Raw genomic sequence first — 22,321 nt, 5'->3', positions numbered from 1 at the left:
TAGCATTTTTTGTCCGTGATACTGTAGGTGTTTTTAGGTTCGGCGTACTGTAGGCGATGGTATGGACACAAGGAAGAGGGAAAACATACTAAATGTCCTGCTTGAGATTGACTCCTTCAATTGGGAAGCTTAATATTACAATTTTGTTTAAGGCACTTTCAAGGCAATAAAATTGAAGGCCTTGGTGTCCTATAAGTAGACTACGGTAGTTCAGCCATACTCTAATACGAATTTCGGCTGCTTCCAGACCTCTAGGGGTTTCAGACTTCCAAGTTTTTTGGTATTCTATACTCCCGATCCCTAACTAAACCCATCCAATTCCTATAGCATACTTTTTACCGCACCCTCTCCCCATCAAACAAATCCGCTGCCCCTCAATTATGTACACCGCCGCCATATATAGTCGATTCTATAGAATCTACAATCATCTATTGGGTCTATTGAGTCGATTGGGGATGCGCGAAATTACGGTCATCGGAAGAGGTACTTTTTTCTGCCGAAAACTATCCTTTCGGCAAGTAAGGGTCATTCATCACACTTCGTTCGGCGTTTTTTTTGGTGGGAGTATGTAATTACAGTATGTCTATCTTGGTGGGACCTACCGTAGGATGTAGATGTTAAAATTTAGACGGATTTAGAAGCTAGATTCTACAGTAATCGAAGATCCTACAGGATAGGCCAAATTTTTATTAAATTCACCTATTGTATAAAGAGCTTAATTATCTTGGTTTTATTTGAAAGATATCAAAAATTGGTCAACTGATAAAATGTTTCTTATATTATCAGCAATATTTTACCTGTTGACATATTTTTGATATTTTTCATGGCAACCAAGATAAGTGAGCTTAAAGTTTGGCTGCGAGGGATCAGTGGCGGCTCTAAGGAGACCCTAACTTCAAGACGATATTTCTCATTTCCTGTGAAAGATATCAAAAAGTGATCAACTAATAAAATGTTCATCATAATATCACCAACATTTTATCAATTTATAGATGTTTGATATATTTTGTAAGGACCGAGATAATTGAGTTCAAAGTGTGCAATAGAGCATCCGCCAATAGCCCGCCAGTGATCCGTTAAGCTATTCCTATTTTTAAGATCTATGTGTATAAAGTTTTTATTTTTTGTCTTCATCAATATTCATCTTTCCAAAAATTAGAAAGCTAAACTTCCCTTCAAAATTTTCCATCTCAAAATCTAATATCTAATATCTTATTCCCACTGATTTCCTCCACAAATTCTTCTTCTCTACACCCCATTGAATATCAGTAGTCCTTCCGAGAAGGACACCTGCTGGTTCTCTCAGTTTCCCACATCTTTTCCCCCGCCAACTGCTATTGCCCTTTTTCATACAGATTTCTATTGTATGTGCGTCTTTTCCCACACGGTTTTTTCTGTGTGCACCTGCGGAATTGAAAAGTATGAGAAACGATTTGGAAACAAGGCCCATGGGAACTACTCACAGTTGGAAGTCTGTAGATTTGGAATTTTGGAAACTTCTAAATCTAGATATCGATTTTCAGAGATTTTGAAGTTTCGATTTAGATGGATTTTTAGAAACTTTGCAATGGAGTAGTTAAAACGATGCCTGTTAGAGCTTAACTATCTCAGTAACTGATAATGCTATTAAAGAAGTCTAGAGTTCAGACGGTGCCACTTTAACCTCAATTATCTCTGTAACCAAAAACTATATCAAAAAGTTGTCAACTAACAAAATGCACAAAATTTTATGACCTACATTTTTGTTGTTAACAAATTTTTGATATAATTTACAGGAATTGAGATAACTGCGCTCAAATTTCGGCTGAGACGGATCAGTGGCCGGCTATTGGTAGCTCTATTTAACTCAAGTTATCTCGGTTCCTGTTGAAGATATCAAAAACTTGTTAACTGATAAAATGTTACTGATAAATTGATAAACATTTTATCAGTTGACCAATGTTTGATATCTTTCATAGGAACCGAGATATGTAGGTTTAAACTGTTTGGTAAATTTTTCTAATACCCCAAATTCAACATATCAAACATACAAAAAATAATTCCAATAAAAGAGAATGTGAAACAGTAAAAAAGTTTTAAAATTGGTTTCAAGTCTTCTTATTCCGAAAAAAGAGAATGAATTCATATAAAACCCATTAAAAACGAAATGAAAACATTTATTCATAATTAATTTATTATGGGGAAAATCCTGAAAATCCGGTTGTATATGAAGATTTGCTGTAATTGGAAAATTATGGGTTGTAAATCTAACAGAGAAGAGAAAAGCAGGGAAGCGGAAAATGTAGAAATTGGGATTTTCGAAAAAAATTTTTTTACTATTTCAGATTTTTCAAATTGCCTTGTCACGTTTTCCTAAAAGTTGTTCTCTCTTTTATCTGTAGTATTGCCATACTGTCGAACTCGCGGTTATACGTGCTTTCAAGCTCAAATACCAAGTTTCTTTCAAAAGATATCAAAAAGTGGTCAACTGATAAAATGTTTATCATAGTATCAACAACATTTTATCAGTTGACACACTTTTGATATCTCTCATATCAACCGAGATAATTGAGCTCAAAGCGCACGTAAAGGGCTATTCCAGCATTACGAAAGAGTTCAATTTTTTCGAAAAAACCAGAATTTGCATCAGTCATGCGAATTTTGTTAATTCCCTGAAAAAAAATTCATCTCCCTTCCTACAGTATCCCATACCGGAAGTACTTGAGGTCACCCCTATTAAACTTAATATTTGCCAACTTTTATTTCGTCACAGTGCTTATTGTGCCAACATAGAGTACCATATTACCCCTAATCCCACCAACCAATTGTGACGTAATTTTAATGTATATTCAGGTACAAGTGCTCTCTCTGCTCAATCTATCAATTTTTTCTCCGTGATTTGCATATATAATGCCCAATATAATGCTTCAATCACGTAATAATGTCTATCCACAGGGGGCGAAGACACTCATCCAAGTGACATATTATTCGATTTGACAGCTAGTTCGATGGGGTGTGTGTATATGGATATGTATTGGAGTCGTGCTGAGAGTTGAAGAGCCAAGAAGCACACGTGTGTGGTGGCTCTTGGGTAATAATCAAGTTGATTTATCGTATGTAAATATTTCATGGCATAAGTGTGTACAGGAAAATTACGTAAATGCGATGTATTTTTCTAGAGGTTCCAGTGGGTCTTAAAGTAAAATTGCCTAACTTTAAGCCACTTTTTTCTTGGTTCCTTCAGATGATATCAAAAAAAGATAAAATGATAAATTGTTTATCATACCGTCAGCAATATTTTATCAGTTGACAAACTGTTTCTATCTAATACGAGAAAGGATAAAAAATGGCTTGAATAGACAAGCGCCACCCATAGCCCACCAGTGATCCGTCAAAACTTTGAGCTCAATTATGTCGGTTACTGTAACAGATATCAAAAAGTTGTCAACTGACAAAATGTTTATAGCATTATCAGTAACATTTTATCAGTTGACAACTTTTTTTATCACCGATATGAAGCGAGATAATTGAGCTCAAAGTGTACATATACATTATCGTTTTACAGCCGAGCTCCAGGCTCCTGAAAACGGTCAAAGTCAACTGAAAACACGTATTAGTATGATATATTGACCGTTACTGTAGGTGGGCTTCTATTAGAGTGTTACTGCATTGTAAATCCCCATTTTTTTGTGAAAACTTTTTACTGAAAAAGACAAATCTCTCACATGAATCTCTCCCTGTGTGTGACCTTTCCATTCTGTATCCCCCATCAAACTTTTTTTCTGGCTTTCCTTTGTCTTGGATGTCCCTGACTTTTCCTAATTAGCCGTACACTACACATTCTCCACAATTAGTACTGTACATTACGAACCACCACACGTGTTGTCAGAATCCCCAGCCAACCGGAACAACCGTATACTGTGACGCAACCGGAAGACATGCTCCATTAACACTGAACAAGGGTAATGAACAAACGTATGTCACCAGAGAGAGGAAGTACAGTACTTGCACATCTAACCCAAATTTGTTATACGCAAGTACTTGTAAAGTGATCCACTTGTCGGGCGTATGGACCCCATAGTCAAAGAAGCTTCTGCTCTTTGAGAGCAACACGGCTGGCGGAGCTGCTCGAAAACTGCCACATGGCACCCACATATGATGAACAGTTGTCAGCAGCAACAGGGGCGCGACATGTGTGAGCCAGAAGTTCCATTTTGTGTAGCTCGCCGCGAGCATTTACTAGATGAGCAATAGATGCAAAAAATTGAGAATTTTGTATTACTTGCATCATATCTAGCCTCTTTTCAACCATCCGGACCTTGCAAAAGTGTGCAATTGAATAAAAAACCATAAAGAACAGCAAAATAATGCTAGATAAAAAAGCAAAAAGGAGTTGCCCACTGCTGGAATCGAACCAGCGTCGCCACGGCCACAACGTGGAGTACTAACCACTATACTAAGTGGGCCGAGAATGCGAGAGGCGAATGGCGTATAAGAAGGGCGCGACTGTCGGCGGCAGAAGGAGCAGGGGAGAGATGATAAGAGGGTGCTGAAAGTGTGTGTTGTAGGTTTTTTGGAGGTTTGCTGGAGTTAGTTTATCATACACAGAGGCGATTTTTATCAAATTTTGGAGCGGTTTTGGCGTTTTAGAAGCTTTAAACCTGTCAATTTCACTTTTAAACAAATATTTTACTTTTTTTCGATTTCCTTCTACATTTATCTCTTTAAACAGTCTTCTCGCTTCATTTCATTCAATCTTGTCCTAATATTTGACCTTTTTCTTCATTCACTTCCCCTCCCTCCGAAGTATCTCTTCTCAAACAGATTATGGCTCTTATCTTCCGAAAATCTCCGTATATACCCCTTTTTCTCTGACCACTCTCCACTGACTCCCTAATTACTAGGTGTCATCATTGGATGACCTATCATTTAGTAGTGTACTTCTCCACTGGTCCTATAAATCACCTTAAAGTTACTCAAGATCTCCTAGAATGGCTGGATACGGTAGAAATAGACACACCCAGATGGAAATATGGCCTAGGTAATATAAAACCTCTTTCTCAGTAATCTTGGCCAATTGGTTCTTCTTCATTCACAAAAGAAATTTGGAGGAAGAAGGGGAGAACTGAATAATTGATGAGGGAAGAAAAAGAGGAAGACCTCCTCGACGATGTTGCGAAGAATATGCTAATTTTAGGGCGATTACTAGTGGGTTTTAAACTTGAGTACTGACCTGAATACACCTTAATTCCCCATTAAATTCGTCTAAAAGGTCAGTACTAGTCGTTAAAAAAAGCGAAAAAAGAGACTGATCTCGGGCGGGCTCGAACCACCGACCTTCTGTGTGTTAGACAGATGTGATAACCACTACACCACGAGACCACCGAAAAGGAGAGAGGCGCGGGGAGTATAAGAAGGGAGAGAGAGTTGGTCGGCGCCGGGAGAGAGAGGGAGAGAGTGCGAGGGGTGAATAATGGGAAAAAAAGAAACAAGAGAATTTTCAATTTTTCTCTAATGCTTATTTTCGTTGGATTTTTCGTTTCCTAGGGGTTTCCGACCCCATTTTCTTCGATTTTTCATTCTTTGTCAGCCTATTTTTAGTCATTTTTCATCCACTTTGTGCCCTTCAAAGGTGCCAACCAGTTGCCTCTTACTCTCTCTTTTCTTTGACTCCGCCCACCATCCGCCACACCCCTTGTGTCCTCCCTCCCGCTCGTGTCTCCTCCTTACTACCCCCTCCCATACATTCTCGTATTCAGTTTCTCCCCACGTCTCATCCTTTTCCAAATTCCTCCAAACCCGACTACTAAAAATGGCCCCATCACCAAAACTAGGACCAAAACGCATTCAGAATATTTCTGCCGCTTCGTGCTCGGTTAAAAAAGCTCAAGGTAAGAATTTAGTTCGTCTTTTAAGGCTATTTTTTAGCTCTTTCAATTATATCTCTTAACTAAATTCTAAATTTTTTCAGCCCCTTCCACATCCAACCAACAGTTACTAAATGGCCAGGAACGTGTGGAGCTTAAAAAGCTGGAAAAGATGCTCCCGGTGAGCCCAAAAAACTGCGATCCAGCTGAAGTCGTTCTTCGTGCCGCCTCTTATATCGACCAATTGGTTGCTACCGTTCAAGCTAGAGTGAAAAATGGAACACTTCCGATTGGTAAGACTTTATTCTTTCGTTTAAAATCATTACACATAGAAAAAAATATAAAAAGAAAAAAAAGGTTCTGGAGGTATGGGGAATTGAACCCCAGCCCTCTCCCATGCTAAGGGAGCGCTCTACCACTGAGCTATACCCCCGCACATGGGAGACGAGGTAGAAGTCGGTGAGGAAGCGAGGGAAGGCAAGGGCGCGGCGACCACCGATGCGTCCAGAAAGAAAGAAGCTAGGTAGTGTAGTGCAATTACGCTCCATTGAGAATTTCGCCTTTTTTGCTGTGTTTCGCTTCAAAAAAAAGCTTTTAGGCTCATTTTTCTTGTGGATTTCATCCCTAAACCTTCTTCTAAAAGATAAAAAAATAAGTAAATTTTCTAACCAATTTATTATTCCAGAAGCCCTCAACTCCCTCCCACCTCAATACTCCACTTCAGTGAAGTCTTCAATGGCCCGGCGGACAGCTACAAGCACCAAAAAGGCAAAGAGATCAATGGAAAAGAAGCGATAAACCTTTAATCTATTTTTTCCTCCTCCTTCAAACCAAGCCTCTGTGATCCTTTAATTTTTTTTTGATTTAGTTACGGGTTCTTTTTCCAAATATATGAATAGATTTTTTCTTCTCTTCTACAGTACTCTATGTTTGACCTACTTGTTAGTAAGAGTGTGAGAATGTTTGTTTGCAAACACTAAAATCTCCCGCAGAGTGAAAGGACCACATACAATTGGTCATATCGAGACAAATACAGAAAAAGTGTATGTGTCAGGTGTCACTATTTCTGCCTCTTGGGTCCTCCGGTCCAATGGTTTACAAAATTCTGTGAAGGGACAGTTGTCGATTGGACAAGTGTTCTCTCTGACAAATGGTCCGCGCAACTTTTTTCTTTTTCTTTCCATTTCTTAAGAATTCAGGAATCGAAAAAGAAACGACGACATTAATCTTCGTCTTGACGCGTAGAAGACATCACAATTATCGGCTGAACAGGTTTCCTATTCCTATTCGCAACTTGTCAATCCCCCCCCCCCCCCCCCCCCACAATTTGTATTTAAAAGTTTTGAGAAATTTATGAGAAATTCATGGGAAGACCAAAAATAGCATTTAGAACAAATCAAAAAAAATAACCAAAAAGAAAAAAAAGGTTCTGGAGGTATGGGGAATTGAACCCCAGCCCTCTCCCATGCTAAGGGAGCGCTCTACCACTGAGCTATACCCCCGAACGAGGAGAAGCGGCGCGGTGGGCAATTATAAGGCAGAGGGCTTTGAGACTTTGAAAGTGATAAGAAGTGAAAAAGAGGAAGTTTCTAAAACTTCGGGTGGAGTATGGTAAGCTCGCTCTAATGCTAAAAATCTCAAATTTAGATAATTTTTGCGGTTAGAAGAGTTTTTTTGCTACTTTTAGAGTGGAATTTGTCTTTCCCAACTATTTTAGTATTCTTTTTGGGCACTTTGAGCAATTTTTCATTCATTCTAAGCTACTTTTCATCGGCATTTCCACAAAAGCAGGCGTTGTCACTAATATCCATCACTCCTGACCCAAATTTTCTGCCCCCTTTCGGCCTCTCTTTCACACAAACATGAAATAAAAACGTTCTTCATATAGGAAGACCTTGAAACTGGAGAAATTTTTTGATTGGATTATATATATACCCGAACACTCGATTGTCGGCTTTCTATATGCCTACCGTTTGTCGGTATTTGTAATTTTTTTCGTCTTCATTGGATTCTTTTTCGGCGCCACCACCGGTTCAAGGTGAAACTAATAGGGTAATCGTGACAGATGGCTGACGACACGACTGTAAAGGAATACGGTAGGTGGAAATCTGGACAAACGGGTTTATGGATGGAATATGCTTGGAATGTTCCTTTTGTTCTATCTATTCACGTGTTATGTTTATATGACCTAACGAGGCTTTTTCTTGTTCCACTTGCCGCCTTTTACGGTAGCGCGTACAAACGCAACACCCCCTATGAAAACATTACGCAACTCATCTTTACTTTTAAAGGGACAGGGGTAACCAAAATATTTATGTCCGTCTTGCGCCAGCTCTTCTCATCTTTCCCGACCCATTTACAACCATTAAAGGGCTTGCGCAAGAAGCTTGGAGAAGTGATGCCGAGAGATGCTTATCGTAACCAACCAAAATATTGGTCATGGAGACCAATTAAACCAAGAAAAATTAAGCAAAGAAGAAGCAAAAAGATTCTGGAGGTATGGGGAATTGAACCCCAGCCCTCTCCCATGCTAAGGGAGCGCTCTACCACTGAGCTATACCCCGCACGAGGAGAAGCGGCGCGGTGGGAAATTAAAAGACAAAGGGTTCTGAGACTTTGAGAGTGATAAGAAGCGAAGAAGAGGAAGGTTCTGAAGGTTCAGTTGGAGTTTGGCAAGCTCGCTCTAATGCAAAAAATCTCGAATCTGGTCAATTTTTGGGGTTTAAAAGGGTTTTTCGCTTTTTTAAAATATGCTCGAGTTTCAAGATTTCAGAAACTCCCAAAAACTTCTGTTTAAAGTATATATGCTCTTATGACAAAAGTCAATGTACACTAGGCTGAATTTTGTGTTTCATCTGCAATAAAATCTATTTGAACTGGATTTTTAAGAAGTTTTGAAAATTCAATTTTTCGATTTTTTTTTTCAGTTTCACCAATTTATAACTTCATAATAATTAGTGGTAAAAAGATAAAAAGCTGATTCATAAAATTTGAAAAATTAATAATGAAACGCTGTGTTAACAATTCTAAACTCCCCAGTATTTCCTCTAATAGAAGCCAAGCCAACCTGTCAATTTTAAGCTCAATTATCTCGATTTCTCTGATAGATATGAAAAAGTTGTCAACTGATAAATTGTTTATCATGATATCACCAACATTTTATTAATTGACAGATTTGTGTTATCTTTCACAGGAACAGAGATAATTGAGCTCAAAGTTGATGCTCCGAGTGGGCTGTACAAATTTCAATTGAGCGCACTTTGAAATATCCCCGGACTCCCAGTTTGCCTCATTTCCACATTTACATAATAGACACGACACTAATTATTCAGTTGCAACAATTTGCCGTTTCCTCTCTTTTTCGGCTTCTCCTCCTCCCCAGAATTTCGGCCGCCAACAAAGAAAATGTTGCATCCCTCTGGGATACCACTAAAATGGGGGCCGTTAATAAACAATGGGGAAATGCGGTAATCGAGCGGGGGGCCACCTGCCAAAATGAAAGGCGGCAAATTCGACATGTTTCCGTTTCTCTTGTGGCGTTGTCGGGTCTCATGGGCGGTATAATAACAAATCGTTTATTCACACCTGCAATCTAGATTTAACGGCCTTTCTACGGCGGCAAATTTAATAGATATGTTTCGGGAGTTTCTTTGAAAATGGAAAAATAGAATGGATAGGATTTTGGCGGCAAAAAAGCGGTTTCAAAATTATCAGAACTAAAATTCCATAGTTTTTGAGTGTTTTTGAATGCATAGACACCGAAGCCAATTTATCTCATCTCCCGTGAAAGATATCAAAAAGTAACCAAAAATAAAATGTTTTTCACGTTATCAGTAGCATTTTGTTTCTTGACAACTTTTTGATATCTAACGCAGATAATTCAGCTTAAAGTTTGGTTCCGACTGGTCAGTGACGGCCTATTGGCGGCTCTATGAGGATCCTAACTTCAAGTCGAGTTTTCTCGTTTCCTATGATAGCTATCTAGAAGTAGTCAACTAGTAAAATATTTATCACATTATCAATAACATTTTATCAGTGAACAACTTTTTGATCCCTTTAACTGGAACCAAGACAAACAAGCACAAAGTTTGGCTCCAACTGGCCAGTGACGGCCTATTGGCGGCTCTAAAGAAACCCTAACTTCAAGCCGAGTTTTCTAACTTTCTGTGATAGATGTCAAAAAGAGATCAATTGAAAAAATTTTTATCAAATTATCAGTAACATTTTATCAATTGACCACGTTTTGATGTCTCTCACAGAAAATGAGATAAATGAGGTCAAAGTGGAAGCATGAGAGTGGTGCGGCCTCAGACGGTATACGGTAAGCTTAGAGCTCCGGTACAAAGCTAGCTAAACAAAAATGTGACATTTTAAACAGCACAAACAAAAATTAATATATAAATTTGGTAAATTTTTTCACTGTTTCAAAAAGTTGATTTTTAAAAATTATCTAAATTATTGTATTGAACGCCCAATAACACCTGATAAAACAATAGGATTGATCGGTCATACATACTTTTTTTGGAATTTCTAAAACTTACCCCATTATTTTTTTACTCCAAACATTGCCGAAAATTGCCGCATACTGTAGATTACGTATACCCAACCAAGTTGATTGACACTTCAAAGAAGATTTCACCGAAATTCTCTGATAATTATCTCTTTTTCATCACTTTTTCCTCGCCTTTTAACCTGACTGATGAGTACCACCATATGTTTGAGATGCGTATAGAGTATTTAATTACTGTATCTATAATACCTGCACATCTAACACAAAGTTTACATTAATACTCTTCAAAGTATACATTACACAATGACCTGGATAAGATAAACAAATCTTGTCTACTCCCTTTTCACCTGATCCATTTTTGTTATTGTCTTCTGGTCCTGAGAACTAGATAAAAATCAAGAGGTGACCTAATAAATTAGGTGTGTTTGGGGGTCCCTATGACTGTCTTTGTGTGCCTATCTGAAGTGCAAATCGAGAGAATGAAGATCCTGTCCTTGGAAATGGAAACAGGTGGTAATCGTAAAAGTTTCTTTAACGATTGAGATTTGAATTCAGAATAAAGGAAGAAGAAGAAAAAATGTTGAAAACTTGGGAAAGTTGGAATGCAATACAAATTTAGTCTGAAAAATGTTAAAATTTAACCTGAGAACAGTCAGAAACAGTACTTTAAACACAAGTATAACTCGTTTTTCCATCTCCAAACGCTTCCTTGCCCTTAAAAACCTATTATTCCGCTCCAAAAATAGCGAAAAATCCTTCTTAACCCCAAAAAACAGTCAAATTTGAGATTTTTAGCATTAGAGCGAGCTTGCCAAACTCCACCTGAACCTTCAGAAACTTCCTCTTTTTCACTTCTTATCACTTTCAAAGTCTCAAAGCCCTCTGCCTTATAATTGCCCACCGCGCCACTTCTTCTCGTGCGGGGGTATAGCTCAGTGGTAGAGCGCTCCCTTAGCATGGGAGAGGGCTGGGGTTCAATTCCCCATACCTCCAGAATATTTTTTTTCTTTTTTTTTGCTTTGATTTTAAACACTTTTTGTATTCTTGACCTCCAGATGGCCCTCCTATTCAAATGCAACAACTTCGGTCAACTAATTGCACTATAAAACCTCCTAGAAGAATAGCCAAAGATACGCAACAAAGTCTATAAGCCACAATTAGAGGGGCGCAATTATGGCTTAGGTGTGGAGAAATGGGATTGAAATTTGAGTGTTTGGGTCTATCTACCGTAATCATGGGATTATTTGGACAGTGTGATGTCACAGTGGTGTTTGTTGTGCAACTAACCCCTATTGGGTATATCAAATAACTTTGCACACGTGTACAAAAGTCTCCAGAAAGGGGCAGAACCTGTTGGGGGACCATAAAATCATAAAATCATAAATCCATTGTTTCTACTCCTGCCACCTGACAGTTATAAACATTAGTAGGTGTCGAGAGATAGTGGATGAGTAGTGTGACCCCTAATAAAAAGGGCAAACACAATAAAAGTGTCAAAAATATTTCTACCAGACGCCTGTGTGCTCTCTAGCCACCTGTTCATATCTTCATGGATTCCTTACTTGCGTCACAATGTTAATTCTAGGAAACAGGTGTGAGAATTTGGGCAGGGAAATGGAGAATTTTGTATTACTTGCATCATATCTGGCTTATGTTCAACCATCTGGACCATCTGACTAATTGCAAAAGTGTGCAATTGAATAAAAAACCATAAAGAACAGCAAAATAATGCTAGATAAAAAAGCAAAAAGGAGTTGCCCACTGCTGGAATCGAACCAGCGTCGCCACGGCCACAACGTGGAGTACTAACCACTATACTAAGTGGGCCGAAAGTGTGTGCGACAGAACACGAATATAAAGGCGGTGGTCGTCGCCCCTGCGCTTCTCTCGCGCCACCGCTCTTTCCCCCCTCTCTTGTATGCATTGCCGACCAATAGTTTTCGGTGGTCTCGTGGTGTAGTGGTTATCACATCTGTCTAACACACAGAAGGTCGGTGGTTCGAGCCCGCCCGAGATCAGTCGTTTTTTTCTTTTTCATTAGTGAAGAACAACACATATGGGCAATCTGGCGGTCCTTATGGCGTTCAGATGCTCTCTGTTAGTAGCACATAAGAAATTCTGTATTTCTTTCAAATCCACAGGTGTGGCAGCTTGAACCAATTTATTTCTTCTCATAGAGAGAGAGAGAGAGGGAACCACATTTTCTTGAATTCGAAAATGCACACACGTGTCAGTTTCACCCATCTGGAACGATTATCGAAATGGGTGAGAAGAGGCGTTTTTTGAGTATTTTTAGGAAAGTTTAAAAGAAATAGAGAACGTTTGAAATATTTTGGTGGTGAGGGATTGATAATCTTGGCAATTTATGAAAAAAAACGTTTCCGGTTTCAAGTAAATAGTTCATCAATGAACGAATATGGCTAAACGTTATCTCGAACGTTATGAATTAATATCAAATCGAATTTACTGGTCAAAATGTATAGTGGGACGTTATTAGAACTTTAAATGAAAAACTTATAATAACAAGTTCCTGAAACATATAAAATTAGAGATTGACAATTTTTTCCTTGCTTTCCAATCTTAAAGATTTTATGACATGTTGGGGTTTTTGAATTAATACACCGTACCGTACTTCCTGTAATAGCAGCCTACCCTATAAGTTCACTTTGAGCTCAATTATCTTGGTTCCTATGACAGATATCAAAAACTTGCCAGCTGATAAATTATTTATCATAATATCACCAATATTTTACCAGTTGACAGATTTTTGATATCTTTTACAGGAAATGAGATGTTTCAGCTCAAAGTTGACGAGTTGTGTGAGCTTCTATTAGAGTAAAATAAGGTATTACGGTTTTTTGAGATTTCTGTGACGTTTCTGTATTTGAAAAATCTGACCTGGAAATAAATAATCAATCAAACAGTCTTGAAACTGGAGAAGTTTAAGAAAGTTTTTGAAACATTGAGAATTGTGAATTAAATTATTTTAAAAAATTTGAAAAAAAAACTTTTTTTCAGTTTTAAAATTGTCTTATCATTTATCTTCTAGCAATCAGTTTCATTATCACTGTATAGCTTTGCCGAATTTGCTTTTTTTGAACGTTTAGAAACTTAACTCTATATTGTTGGTGTCTGTTTCAGCTTTCCCTGTTCTAAACTTCAAATGTTAAAGAAATTGTTCAAATTGAGAAGTTCTAAATTGCCGTAAAACCTGTAATAGAAGGGCACACAGACTGTCAACTTTGAGCTCATTTATCTGGATTCCTATGCGAGATATCAAAAATCTGTTTACTGATAAATATTCCTGATATTATGATAAACATTTTATTAGTCGACCATTTTTTGGTATCTTTCACAAGAATGGAGATAATTGAAGTCAAAGTTGACGAGTTGGGTGGGCTTCTATTACATACGGTGTTACGGTTATTTGATATTTCTGAAAAGTTTCTGGATTAGTAATATTTGAACTAACATAAATCAAGGAATTTAGAAATTTTAGAAATTTTGGTAAGTTTTTGAAACATTGAAAATTTTCAAAACTTTCAAAATTTCAAAACTAGACTTCGAAAATGGGAAAAAAACAGTTAAAACTGTGAAACACTCATTTACCGAAAAACTTGCAATAGAAGGGAACCCTCTTAGTCATCTTTCATTCTGATCGATTTTTGTGAAAGATATCAAAAATGGGTCAACTGATAGAATGTTTTTGATTATATGGGGAACAATTTAATAATGACCACTTTTTTATATTTTAGACAGGAAGTGAGATAAATAGGCTCAAAGTTACGGTATCCCATCCAATTATCCCCATTTCAAAGATTTTTTTTCGATATTCCCTGCCGGTGTCCATGTGTTGTGTTAACAACAGCTGCATCTACGGTACATATGTAAAAGACTTCGTTGGCCGTATGTACGTCTGTTGTCATTTTTCCCAAAAACACATGGTATTCTGATTCAAAAGGGACACACACACGTATGTTGACCATATGACAGAAAACTAGTTGCAGCTTTTTCGAAAAATTCAATTCGGATGGCAAGAAGAAGAAGAAGACATGTGTACTCAACATGTTCAAATACATATTTTTTTGAATTCGGAAATTAGGAAAGGAATATTTTTGGAAGGGAATAGTGACTGGAAATTTTCAATGAACCTGAAATTGTTTACATATTTAAATATAGTCCCGCTTCGACTCTTTCCCGAACTGTTTATTAGAATTTTGAAATTAATTTACCAATACTATGAAACAGAAATCTAATTTTGGTTTTCCAGTTCTCCCACCTACCGTAAAACCTGTAATAGAAGTTGACCTACCGTAATTTTGTACATCTCGGTAACTGTAACAGATACTGAAAAGAAAAGTTGTCAACTGACAAAATATTTATCATAATATCAAAAATATATTATCAGTTGGCCACTTATGGAAATCTATTACAGGAACCGAGATACAGAAGTGCTCAAAGTTGACGGGTTCTGTGGCCTTTTATTAGAATGTTTACGGTATATCTCAAACTTGAAAAAGTCAAAATCTTGTGTAAAGGTTTTTTTTTAATTTTTGGGATAAGAATAAATATAACGAAATCATTGAAATCAAATTTAATGATTTTTCAAATGAATTTTTTGAAATATTGAAAAATATTAAAAATGAAAAAAAATATCCTAAGGGAATTAAACTTGATTCTGAAAAATTAGAGCTGTCGCGTCGCTACCAGCTGAGCTACATGGTCGTTGATGCACTACACTGTACAACACCACGTTTAAATACATACTGTAGGTCTCAAAGAAATAATATATAAATTCTGCTTCAAAAATTTTACGGCTTTAGGATATTGTAATATTCACATTTGCACAGAACTTGATATTGAAACTATTTTGGAATTCTTTAAAAAAAAAAACTTTGAGCTCAATTATCTCGGTTCCTTTATATATAAAAAAAGTTTTCAACTGATAAAATGTTACTGATAATCTGTTAAAGATTTTATTCGTTGACCATTTTTCCATATCTTTTACAAGAACCAAGATAATTGAGCCCAAAGTTGAAAGTTTGGGTGGACTTCTATTAGACTTTAGACATTCTTCATAAATAATACCGTTTCATAGTTTTGTAATATTCACATTTCGAAAAAATAAGTAATTGGATTCGTTTGGTTTTGACAAATCTGAATATGAATCAATATTGGATTTTTAATATTCTTTGTTATTTGACAATTAATCAGCTTGATCTAACTTCAAATAGATGAATTTCTGAAAAAAATTGACTGGATTTGCGCTCTTAATGATTTCTGTAAGATAAGTTCAAGATAATAGTGAGTAGATGAAACAGAAAAAATTTGAACTCTACGAGACCTTCCAATTTTGACCCTACTCCTCGAAGTTTCCATTAGGACTCTAGAAAAAATTTGGGAACCCCATGTTTGCATTTCACTCCTTCTCTTTCTTCCCAAAACGTTCCATTTGCCTTAGCCTCTGGCAATTTTGCGTTCCCTCAAAACCCCCATATTTTATTTCAAATAAGCCCTCCTTTTTCTTTTCCATTTTCCATTTTCAAGGGTCCCCGCGCAAATTTCATACTAGTCCCATCCGTCTGCTGCTCATCTTGCGCAAGCTGTGAGCCAGTTGGCTCACAGATAGAGCCCAGAGGAGCAACGGAGCAGCTGTTCCCAAAAGAAGAAGAAGTTGAACCCTTCTTCTTCTCATCTGGAGCTGAAGAAGAAGAAGCTGTGAAACGGCGGAAAAAGATACATCTGTCTTTCCGTCTTACATGGCGATTAGCACGAAAGGGGTGCCGTTGATGGTGTCAGGTGCAAATTAAGGGAAAAAATAAATAGTGTGGGAATTCTAGAGGGATTAGGTTCTAATGGCGCTAAAAAATTCAATCTTTAAGTAGCCACTAGCTTTAATTGGAACATGAAACAGTTGAAATTTTTTCAAAAAAATTGCTGTAATTAATATTAAAAAATTTCAGTTAAGAATGTTTTGATAGTTTCAGAAACAAATAAATTCTGTTTCTAAAGATTTTGAAAGTTCTGAAAACCAAAAATCTCCGACATTTTGGTACGACGGGTCAATGGCGGTCTATTGGCGGCTCTAAAGGGACCTTAAAGGTGGAGGGACAGGAGATTTTTCGTAGTTTTTTTTGTAGCTAGAGTATGCATTCTACGGTGTACAACGCTTAATGTCACTCTGCGTACAGCTGTCGTTTTCGCCTTTATGTATGCAATCGGGCAGCGGCTTTCTCTTTGCACGCGTAGCTCAGTCGGTAGCGGCGCCGCACCCTCAATCATCGCCCTCACAAGTTCAACTCTTCGAGGGGCATCTTTGAACGGAATTTCGAGAACATTATTTTTTTCATGTCCCCCCACCTTTAACTTCAAGTAGAGTTTTCCCATTTTCTGTCAAAGGTATAAAAAAGTAGTCAACTGATAAAATATTTATCATATTTTGGAAAATATTTTATCAGTTGACACCTTTTTGATATCTGTCACAGGAACCAAGATATTTAATCTCAAAGTTGGCGGTCTGAGTGGCTTCTAACACAGGTTTTAGGGTAAGCAAAAGTTGAACGATTATTGAATAAAGTTGCCATTTACTTTAATTGAAACATGAAACAACGGAAAATTAAAAATCGCAATAACTGAAATTTCAGGTGCGAAATTGTTTAATGTTCAAAAAACGAGGAAAAGTATAACACTTTGTTTCTAGGTTCTAAAAAGCTGAAATAACAATATAATAGAGGGCTACCCAAACGTCAACTTCGAACCCATATATCTCCGTTCCTGTAAAAGATATCAAAAAGAGATAGACTGATAAAATGTTTTTCATACTTTCAAAAATATTTTATCAGTTAACAACGTTTTGATATCTTTTACAGGAAATGAGATATATGAGCTCAAAGTTGGCGGCCTGGTTGGCCTTATATTAGAGTGTTTACGGTATCCCTAACCGACTATCAGGTTTTTCTTCTTTAGTTTTTTTCACCATTCTCACTGATTTGTACTAAAGCATATTTCTAGAAATTTCGAAAATTTATGAAAATCCTGAAACCGTTTTTTTCTGAAAAAAGGTCTCATGATTGATCTGAACACATTATTCTGGGTATTTATCTATTTTCCGAGTTCAGTTCTATTGGCTAATTACGAAAAAGAATATGCTCAAATTCCCGGCTTTCCGAAATTTCCTTGAAATCAATTTTTCCTGTTTTTAATTCTATACTTTTTTCCTTCTTCAAAATTGGTCGGTAATTTCCATATGTGTTCATCTTCCTTCCCGCTCCCGGCGATCTCGTGGTGTAGTGGTTATCACATCTGTCTAACACACAGAAGGCCGGCGGTTCGATCCCGCCCGAAGTCAATTTTTTTTGTTTTTTTTTCACTTTTGGCTTTCAGACAATGCTAAACTCATTAACCAAAGGTTAGTTATTTTTTAGTTTCTTTCCCAGGGACCAATAGTCGGATTAATGTAAAGAACAGCGGGGAGTATTCTTTTACTCACTTCAAACAAAGGGCAAATTCCGACGCACCACATCTGTATTTGTCGAGGACCTCATGACATCGGCATCCCTCTCTCCTCTCCCACCCTCTGTTATCTACCCCCATCCGTCTCTCACCCCCGACCAGCCGGCGCGCACCTGTGCATAAAGAGAAGAGGGGGCGTGGCTTGGCAGAACGCAGCTGGATAGACACCGCCCCTCGGTTTCCCCCTGAGGACCTCCTTCATTCAGTCAGACATCATTGTCAGTCGTCTATTCTTTCTCTAAAAATGAAGAACTCCAGTGCTCGCCCACCACGTGACGCTATTTCTCATGTATCGCCAAAGTCGAGGAAGATCCGGAAATCCACGTCAGCGGAGAGAAGGGAAAAGGAGAAGGTGAGAATTACTATATTTTAAATGTTAGGTTAGAAGTTGTTGAGTTCTATTTTAGATTCGGAAAACATCTGAAATGTCTCAAACGTTAACTTAGCGCTTTCATAATTAGTCCGAAGTTTGAAAGTCCCTAACTTGAGTTGTAGGTAATTCTATAAAGCAAGCTAAGCATCATTCAAAAGCTCAAAAAACGAGCTTTGAGAATATAGAATTATTTTTGTGATTTAGTGAAAGCAAAGACTAAAAAACTAGGTACGAACATGACAATGTCTAACAGGTTATTCTAGTTGGAATGGCTTTAGCTAGCTCGAATTAGCTAACTAGCTTACTATTAACTTATCCTAGCTCAAAGCAAAGTTTCTTCTTTCTAACCCATCCAATTTTCCAGGTCACAAACCGTCTCCGCCAACTAGTCGCCGCTGAAGAAGGAGCCGACCAGTACGATCTCGTCATGGCCACCATCGCCCATATCCGTGAGCTCCAGGCCCAGCTATCCGGAAAAGAGAACTCACTGCCCGCCGGCTTCGAGCACCTCTTCTCGACATCTGCCTCGGTGAGCCCGGCGTCGTCGCGGCCCGAGTCTCCAGAATCTCAGAATTCCACGTCATCTGTCTAGGACCACACCATCTGCTTGTTGGACCATCTGGATCATGAGGTCCACTCTCATTAGGAGACTATATAGCCTGTTATTCTCCATGTAATCTCCCCCCTTTGAATTTTTTGTAAACTTTTGCGGGTAACAACTTCTTTTCTTTCCAGCCACTGAAAATGTAGAAATAAATCTTTGTAAATTTCATACGCCTGCCTTTGGTCCCTTGAAGAATATCTCAAAAAACCTGAAATTCAAATTTGCTCTATTGACAACACTTTGATTGTAATTCGTCTAAAACCATCAACCGGCTCATAACAGTCTTCAATTTTTAGGACCTTGTTTAAACAGTTGTCTACAAGATTGACCTTCAAAAAGTATCAGATATCTGGTTGAAGCACTAAGTTGCGCAAGTCAGACAGTATGCCAAAAGTTACGCAATTTGGAAAGAGATTAGGATGATGGATATGTATGTAGCCTCGTTTTAAAAGGGGGATGTCTATGGTAACGTCATGTTTTGACATTAGTTCTTGAAATAATGGGTTAAAAAAGAATACACTATTCATACAGTACTGGACAATAAGATGTGACCAGTTTTTATATTGAAAACGCAAAACAACTGGTGTCTTTCAGAAATCGGCAAATAGCTGAAAAACTAGGAACTTCGAGAAAATTTCATGAATGCAAAGTGTTCAACCTAGATCTGTTTCACATGCTGCAAAATTTTCAAAGTGATTCTAAAAATGTTAAAGCTGATAGAAACTCTGAAATGTCCTGAAATGTTAAAACAATTTTACTGTTTCATCTGATTCATATAGTTTACATCACTTCATAATGGTTTGATCTTGTCATGCTCTAATAGAGGACCACCCAACTCTTTGAGTTTATTTTTCTCGATTCCTACAAGAGATATCAAGTTTGTCAATTTTACTGGACTTCCAAGATTTTTCGAAAATTCAAAAAATCAATTTATTTTCCTTTTTTTTTATTTTTTGTCTTTTTCACCAATTTATTAAAAACAATAGGTAATTCACAATATTCACTAATTCAGTAATTCACAATATTCAATAATTCACAATATTGTCAGTGATTTAATCCAATCTTTTAGATTAGTAATGAAACTTTTTGTCAAGGAATCTGAACTCCCAAGAATAGCCATTTTACCGTATTACCTCTAATAGAAGGCCACCCCAATACTTGCCATTTGAGCTCAATTATCTCGGTACCTATAAGAGACATCAAACGTTTGTCAACTGTATATTGGCGATAAAATGAGGCACATTTCACCAGTCGACATATTGTTGATATCTTTCACAGAAATTGAAACAATTGAGCTCAAAGTTGACGGCTTGGGTGGCGTTCTATTACAGATTCTACGGTATTCCATTGGAGTTGTTCCCAAATTGTCAATCCTAAAGGTAGCACTGAATTAACTCATTTTTGAGCATGTATAAAAAAAAGGGACCGTCATTTTAAAGGTACCAAATTGATGTCGTCAAAGAGCTTTTGAAACAAAAAATTTCAAAAAAAAACGAAACGATTTCCTGTTTCATCTGCTTCATATATGTAGTTTACATCTCACTTTATAATGAATCGGATCTAACAACTCATTTTCAGATTTTTTTTTCAACCAAATGCCAAACACCTGACTTGAAAATTGTACAAGATATAAATTGAGTTTACTGAAACTTTTGAGAAAAATGGTTCGAAAAATTTAATGTTTCCCGTTTCATCTGGTTTGAATAGTTTTTATTTATTTTCATGTATACGAAATATACCGAGCAAGATGTACATTTTCAGACTATACTGCCAGTTTGAAAAAAATAGTTGAAAATCGCAGAAAATGGTAAACTTTGATATAATTTAAAAATATGAAAAATTCCTTTCGCCGTTTCATCTGGTTTTGATAGTCTTAATATGTTTTCATGTTGTATTAGGTTCAACGCATATCAAGCAAGCTTTATTTTTTGGAATTTATGTTTTCCTAAAAAATAACTAAACAACTGGCATGCTGTCCTTTTGAAAAGAAAATAAGTTGAGCATTGTTTTGTAACTCTCCTCAAGCTTTCAAGAGAAATGTTTAAAAAAATCCAAGAAATTTCTAGTTTCATCTGGCTTGCATAGTTTTAACTTATTTTTATGATGTATTATAATCCTAGCAAGCTATAGATTTTGAGATTTCTGTTCTCTTGAAGATTGAAAACGTGCCTGGAATACTACCGTTTTGAGAAATAAACAAGTCTAAAATTGTAAAAGATTTGGAATAACTGAATCTACTGGAAATTTTGAAACAATTTTTCGTAAAGCTTTAAGGGATTCACCGTTCCATCTGCTTTATATAGCTTTTACCTATTTATAATGTGTTGAAGTGAAGGAAATATGTTCTAAATTTTAAAAATTTATGTTTTCCTTACAATTAAGAAATGCCATATACTGCCATTTTTGAAGAAATATTTCTAATTTTACAAAATAGAATTTTTATAACTCTCCTCGAATTTTTAGGAACAATAGTTTGAAAATTTTGAGAAATTTCCTGTTTCATCTGGTTCATATAGTTTTTATCTAACTTTTTAATATATTGAGAAGCCAAAAACCTTAAAACTTTGAGATTTCTGTTTTCTTAAAAACAGAAAAATGGCTAAACACCTGGCTCTATGCATACATTTGACCAAAGCTTACCATCTGCACACCGCACGTTTTCCCGCTCTTTTCGGAATGTCTTCGGCACGTGGCAAAGGATCCGCCACCTGTCCCATCTAGCAGGGCGGTCTATCTCATCTTCATCTTATTATTCTTCTTCATGGCTTCCTTATTTTCCTGATGCACACACACAAACACACCTGGGGCCAGAGAAAATCATGTAACTATTGACACACAGGTGTTAGGCCCTATGGAGACACCTGGAGAGATCCGTGAGGTGGGAGGCAATTCTTATTTTTAGGATGTTGTCAGGTGGTGGGAGGGGGAGAAAATTGGAAAATGGAGATACTTCTTCTAGGAAGCGAATCGAAAAAAAAAACAGGTGGATGAGAAGAACAGGTGTGGATTTTTAGAAGCAGCAGCAACAGCTAATTTCAGGACACACCAGCTGGAATATGGGGGTGTGAAATTGGAAAGGGTTTTGGAGAATTCAGGAATTTTCCAGGAATTTTTTAACAGTCAGCTAAAAACCGCTTTTTCAAAGACTCGAAAATGTTTGTTTCGAAAATTGATGACTAAAACTAACATTTGAAAAAAGCACTTCTGAAAATATATAAGAAGTGTGAAGCCGAATATTTTGAAGTTTTTTTTGAAAGTTTTTCAATAAATGAAATTCGATATAAATCTCTCTAATGGGGTTATTCAGAGAGTCGGCAAAAAATGAAAAAAAAACTCCGCGAAAACTCGGAGAGTGTTCCAATCTGGCTGAAACTTTGGGGAAAACTGGAGAAAACTATAGGAAACATTTTACCAAAGTTTGGGGTCAAAATATCAATTTTCAAAATTTGTCTGAAATTCCAGCCAAATTTTCAAAG

At 37.0% G+C, this 22,321-nt stretch overlaps 2 protein-coding genes and 9 non-coding genes across 11 annotated transcripts; 5 read left to right on the top strand and 6 right to left on the bottom strand.

Moving 5' to 3' along the window:
• Nucleotides 1-4,373: 4,373 nt before the first annotated feature.
• On the bottom strand, nucleotides 4,374-4,445 carry CBG29014. Its single transcript has one exon. It is a non-coding gene (tRNA).
• Nucleotides 4,446-5,288: 843 nt separating this feature from the next.
• On the bottom strand, nucleotides 5,289-5,361 carry CBG28413. The gene has a single exon. It is a non-coding gene (tRNA).
• Nucleotides 5,362-5,791: 430 nt separating this feature from the next.
• Nucleotides 5,792-6,644, top strand: CBG13811 (the record flags this gene model as incomplete). Its single annotated transcript, XM_002632506.1, has 3 exons — nucleotides 5,792-5,870; nucleotides 5,951-6,139; nucleotides 6,532-6,644. 3 exons carry the CDS (start codon nucleotides 5,792-5,794, stop codon nucleotides 6,642-6,644), a joined length of 381 nt encoding a protein of 126 aa, XP_002632552.1.
• CBG28668 lies at nucleotides 6,208-6,279 on the bottom strand. Its single transcript has one exon. It is a non-coding gene (tRNA).
• A 632-nt stretch (nucleotides 6,645-7,276) lies between the features above and the next one.
• On the bottom strand, nucleotides 7,277-7,348 carry CBG28621. Its single transcript has one exon. It is a non-coding gene (tRNA).
• Nucleotides 7,349-8,338: 990 nt separating this feature from the next.
• Nucleotides 8,339-8,410, bottom strand: CBG28866. Its single transcript has one exon. It is a non-coding gene (tRNA).
• A 2,867-nt stretch (nucleotides 8,411-11,277) lies between these two features.
• CBG29089 lies at nucleotides 11,278-11,349 on the top strand. Its single transcript has one exon. It is a non-coding gene (tRNA).
• A 762-nt stretch (nucleotides 11,350-12,111) lies between these two features.
• On the bottom strand, nucleotides 12,112-12,183 carry CBG28957. Its single transcript has one exon. It is a non-coding gene (tRNA).
• A 118-nt stretch (nucleotides 12,184-12,301) lies between these two features.
• CBG29048 lies at nucleotides 12,302-12,374 on the top strand. The gene has a single exon. It is a non-coding gene (tRNA).
• Nucleotides 12,375-17,631: 5,257 nt separating this feature from the next.
• Nucleotides 17,632-17,704, top strand: CBG28531. The gene has a single exon. It is a non-coding gene (tRNA).
• Nucleotides 17,705-18,112: 408 nt separating this feature from the next.
• CBG13809 lies at nucleotides 18,113-18,833 on the top strand (the record flags this gene model as incomplete). The annotated part of the gene is made up of 2 exons (XM_002632505.1): nucleotides 18,113-18,220; nucleotides 18,606-18,833. The coding sequence occupies 2 exons, from the start codon at nucleotides 18,113-18,115 to the stop codon at nucleotides 18,831-18,833; spliced, it is 336 nt and encodes a 111-aa protein (XP_002632551.1).
• Between the last annotated feature and the right edge of the window lie 3,488 nt (nucleotides 18,834-22,321).

This window comes from Caenorhabditis briggsae, assembly GCF_000004555.2.
Source record: "Caenorhabditis briggsae complete genome, chrIV, whole genome shotgun sequence".
NCBI classification, from domain to species: Eukaryota; Metazoa; Nematoda; class Chromadorea; order Rhabditida; family Rhabditidae; genus Caenorhabditis; species Caenorhabditis briggsae.
The sequence above is the reverse complement of the archived record's forward strand: the minus strand, read 5'-3'. Positions and strand labels throughout refer to the sequence as shown.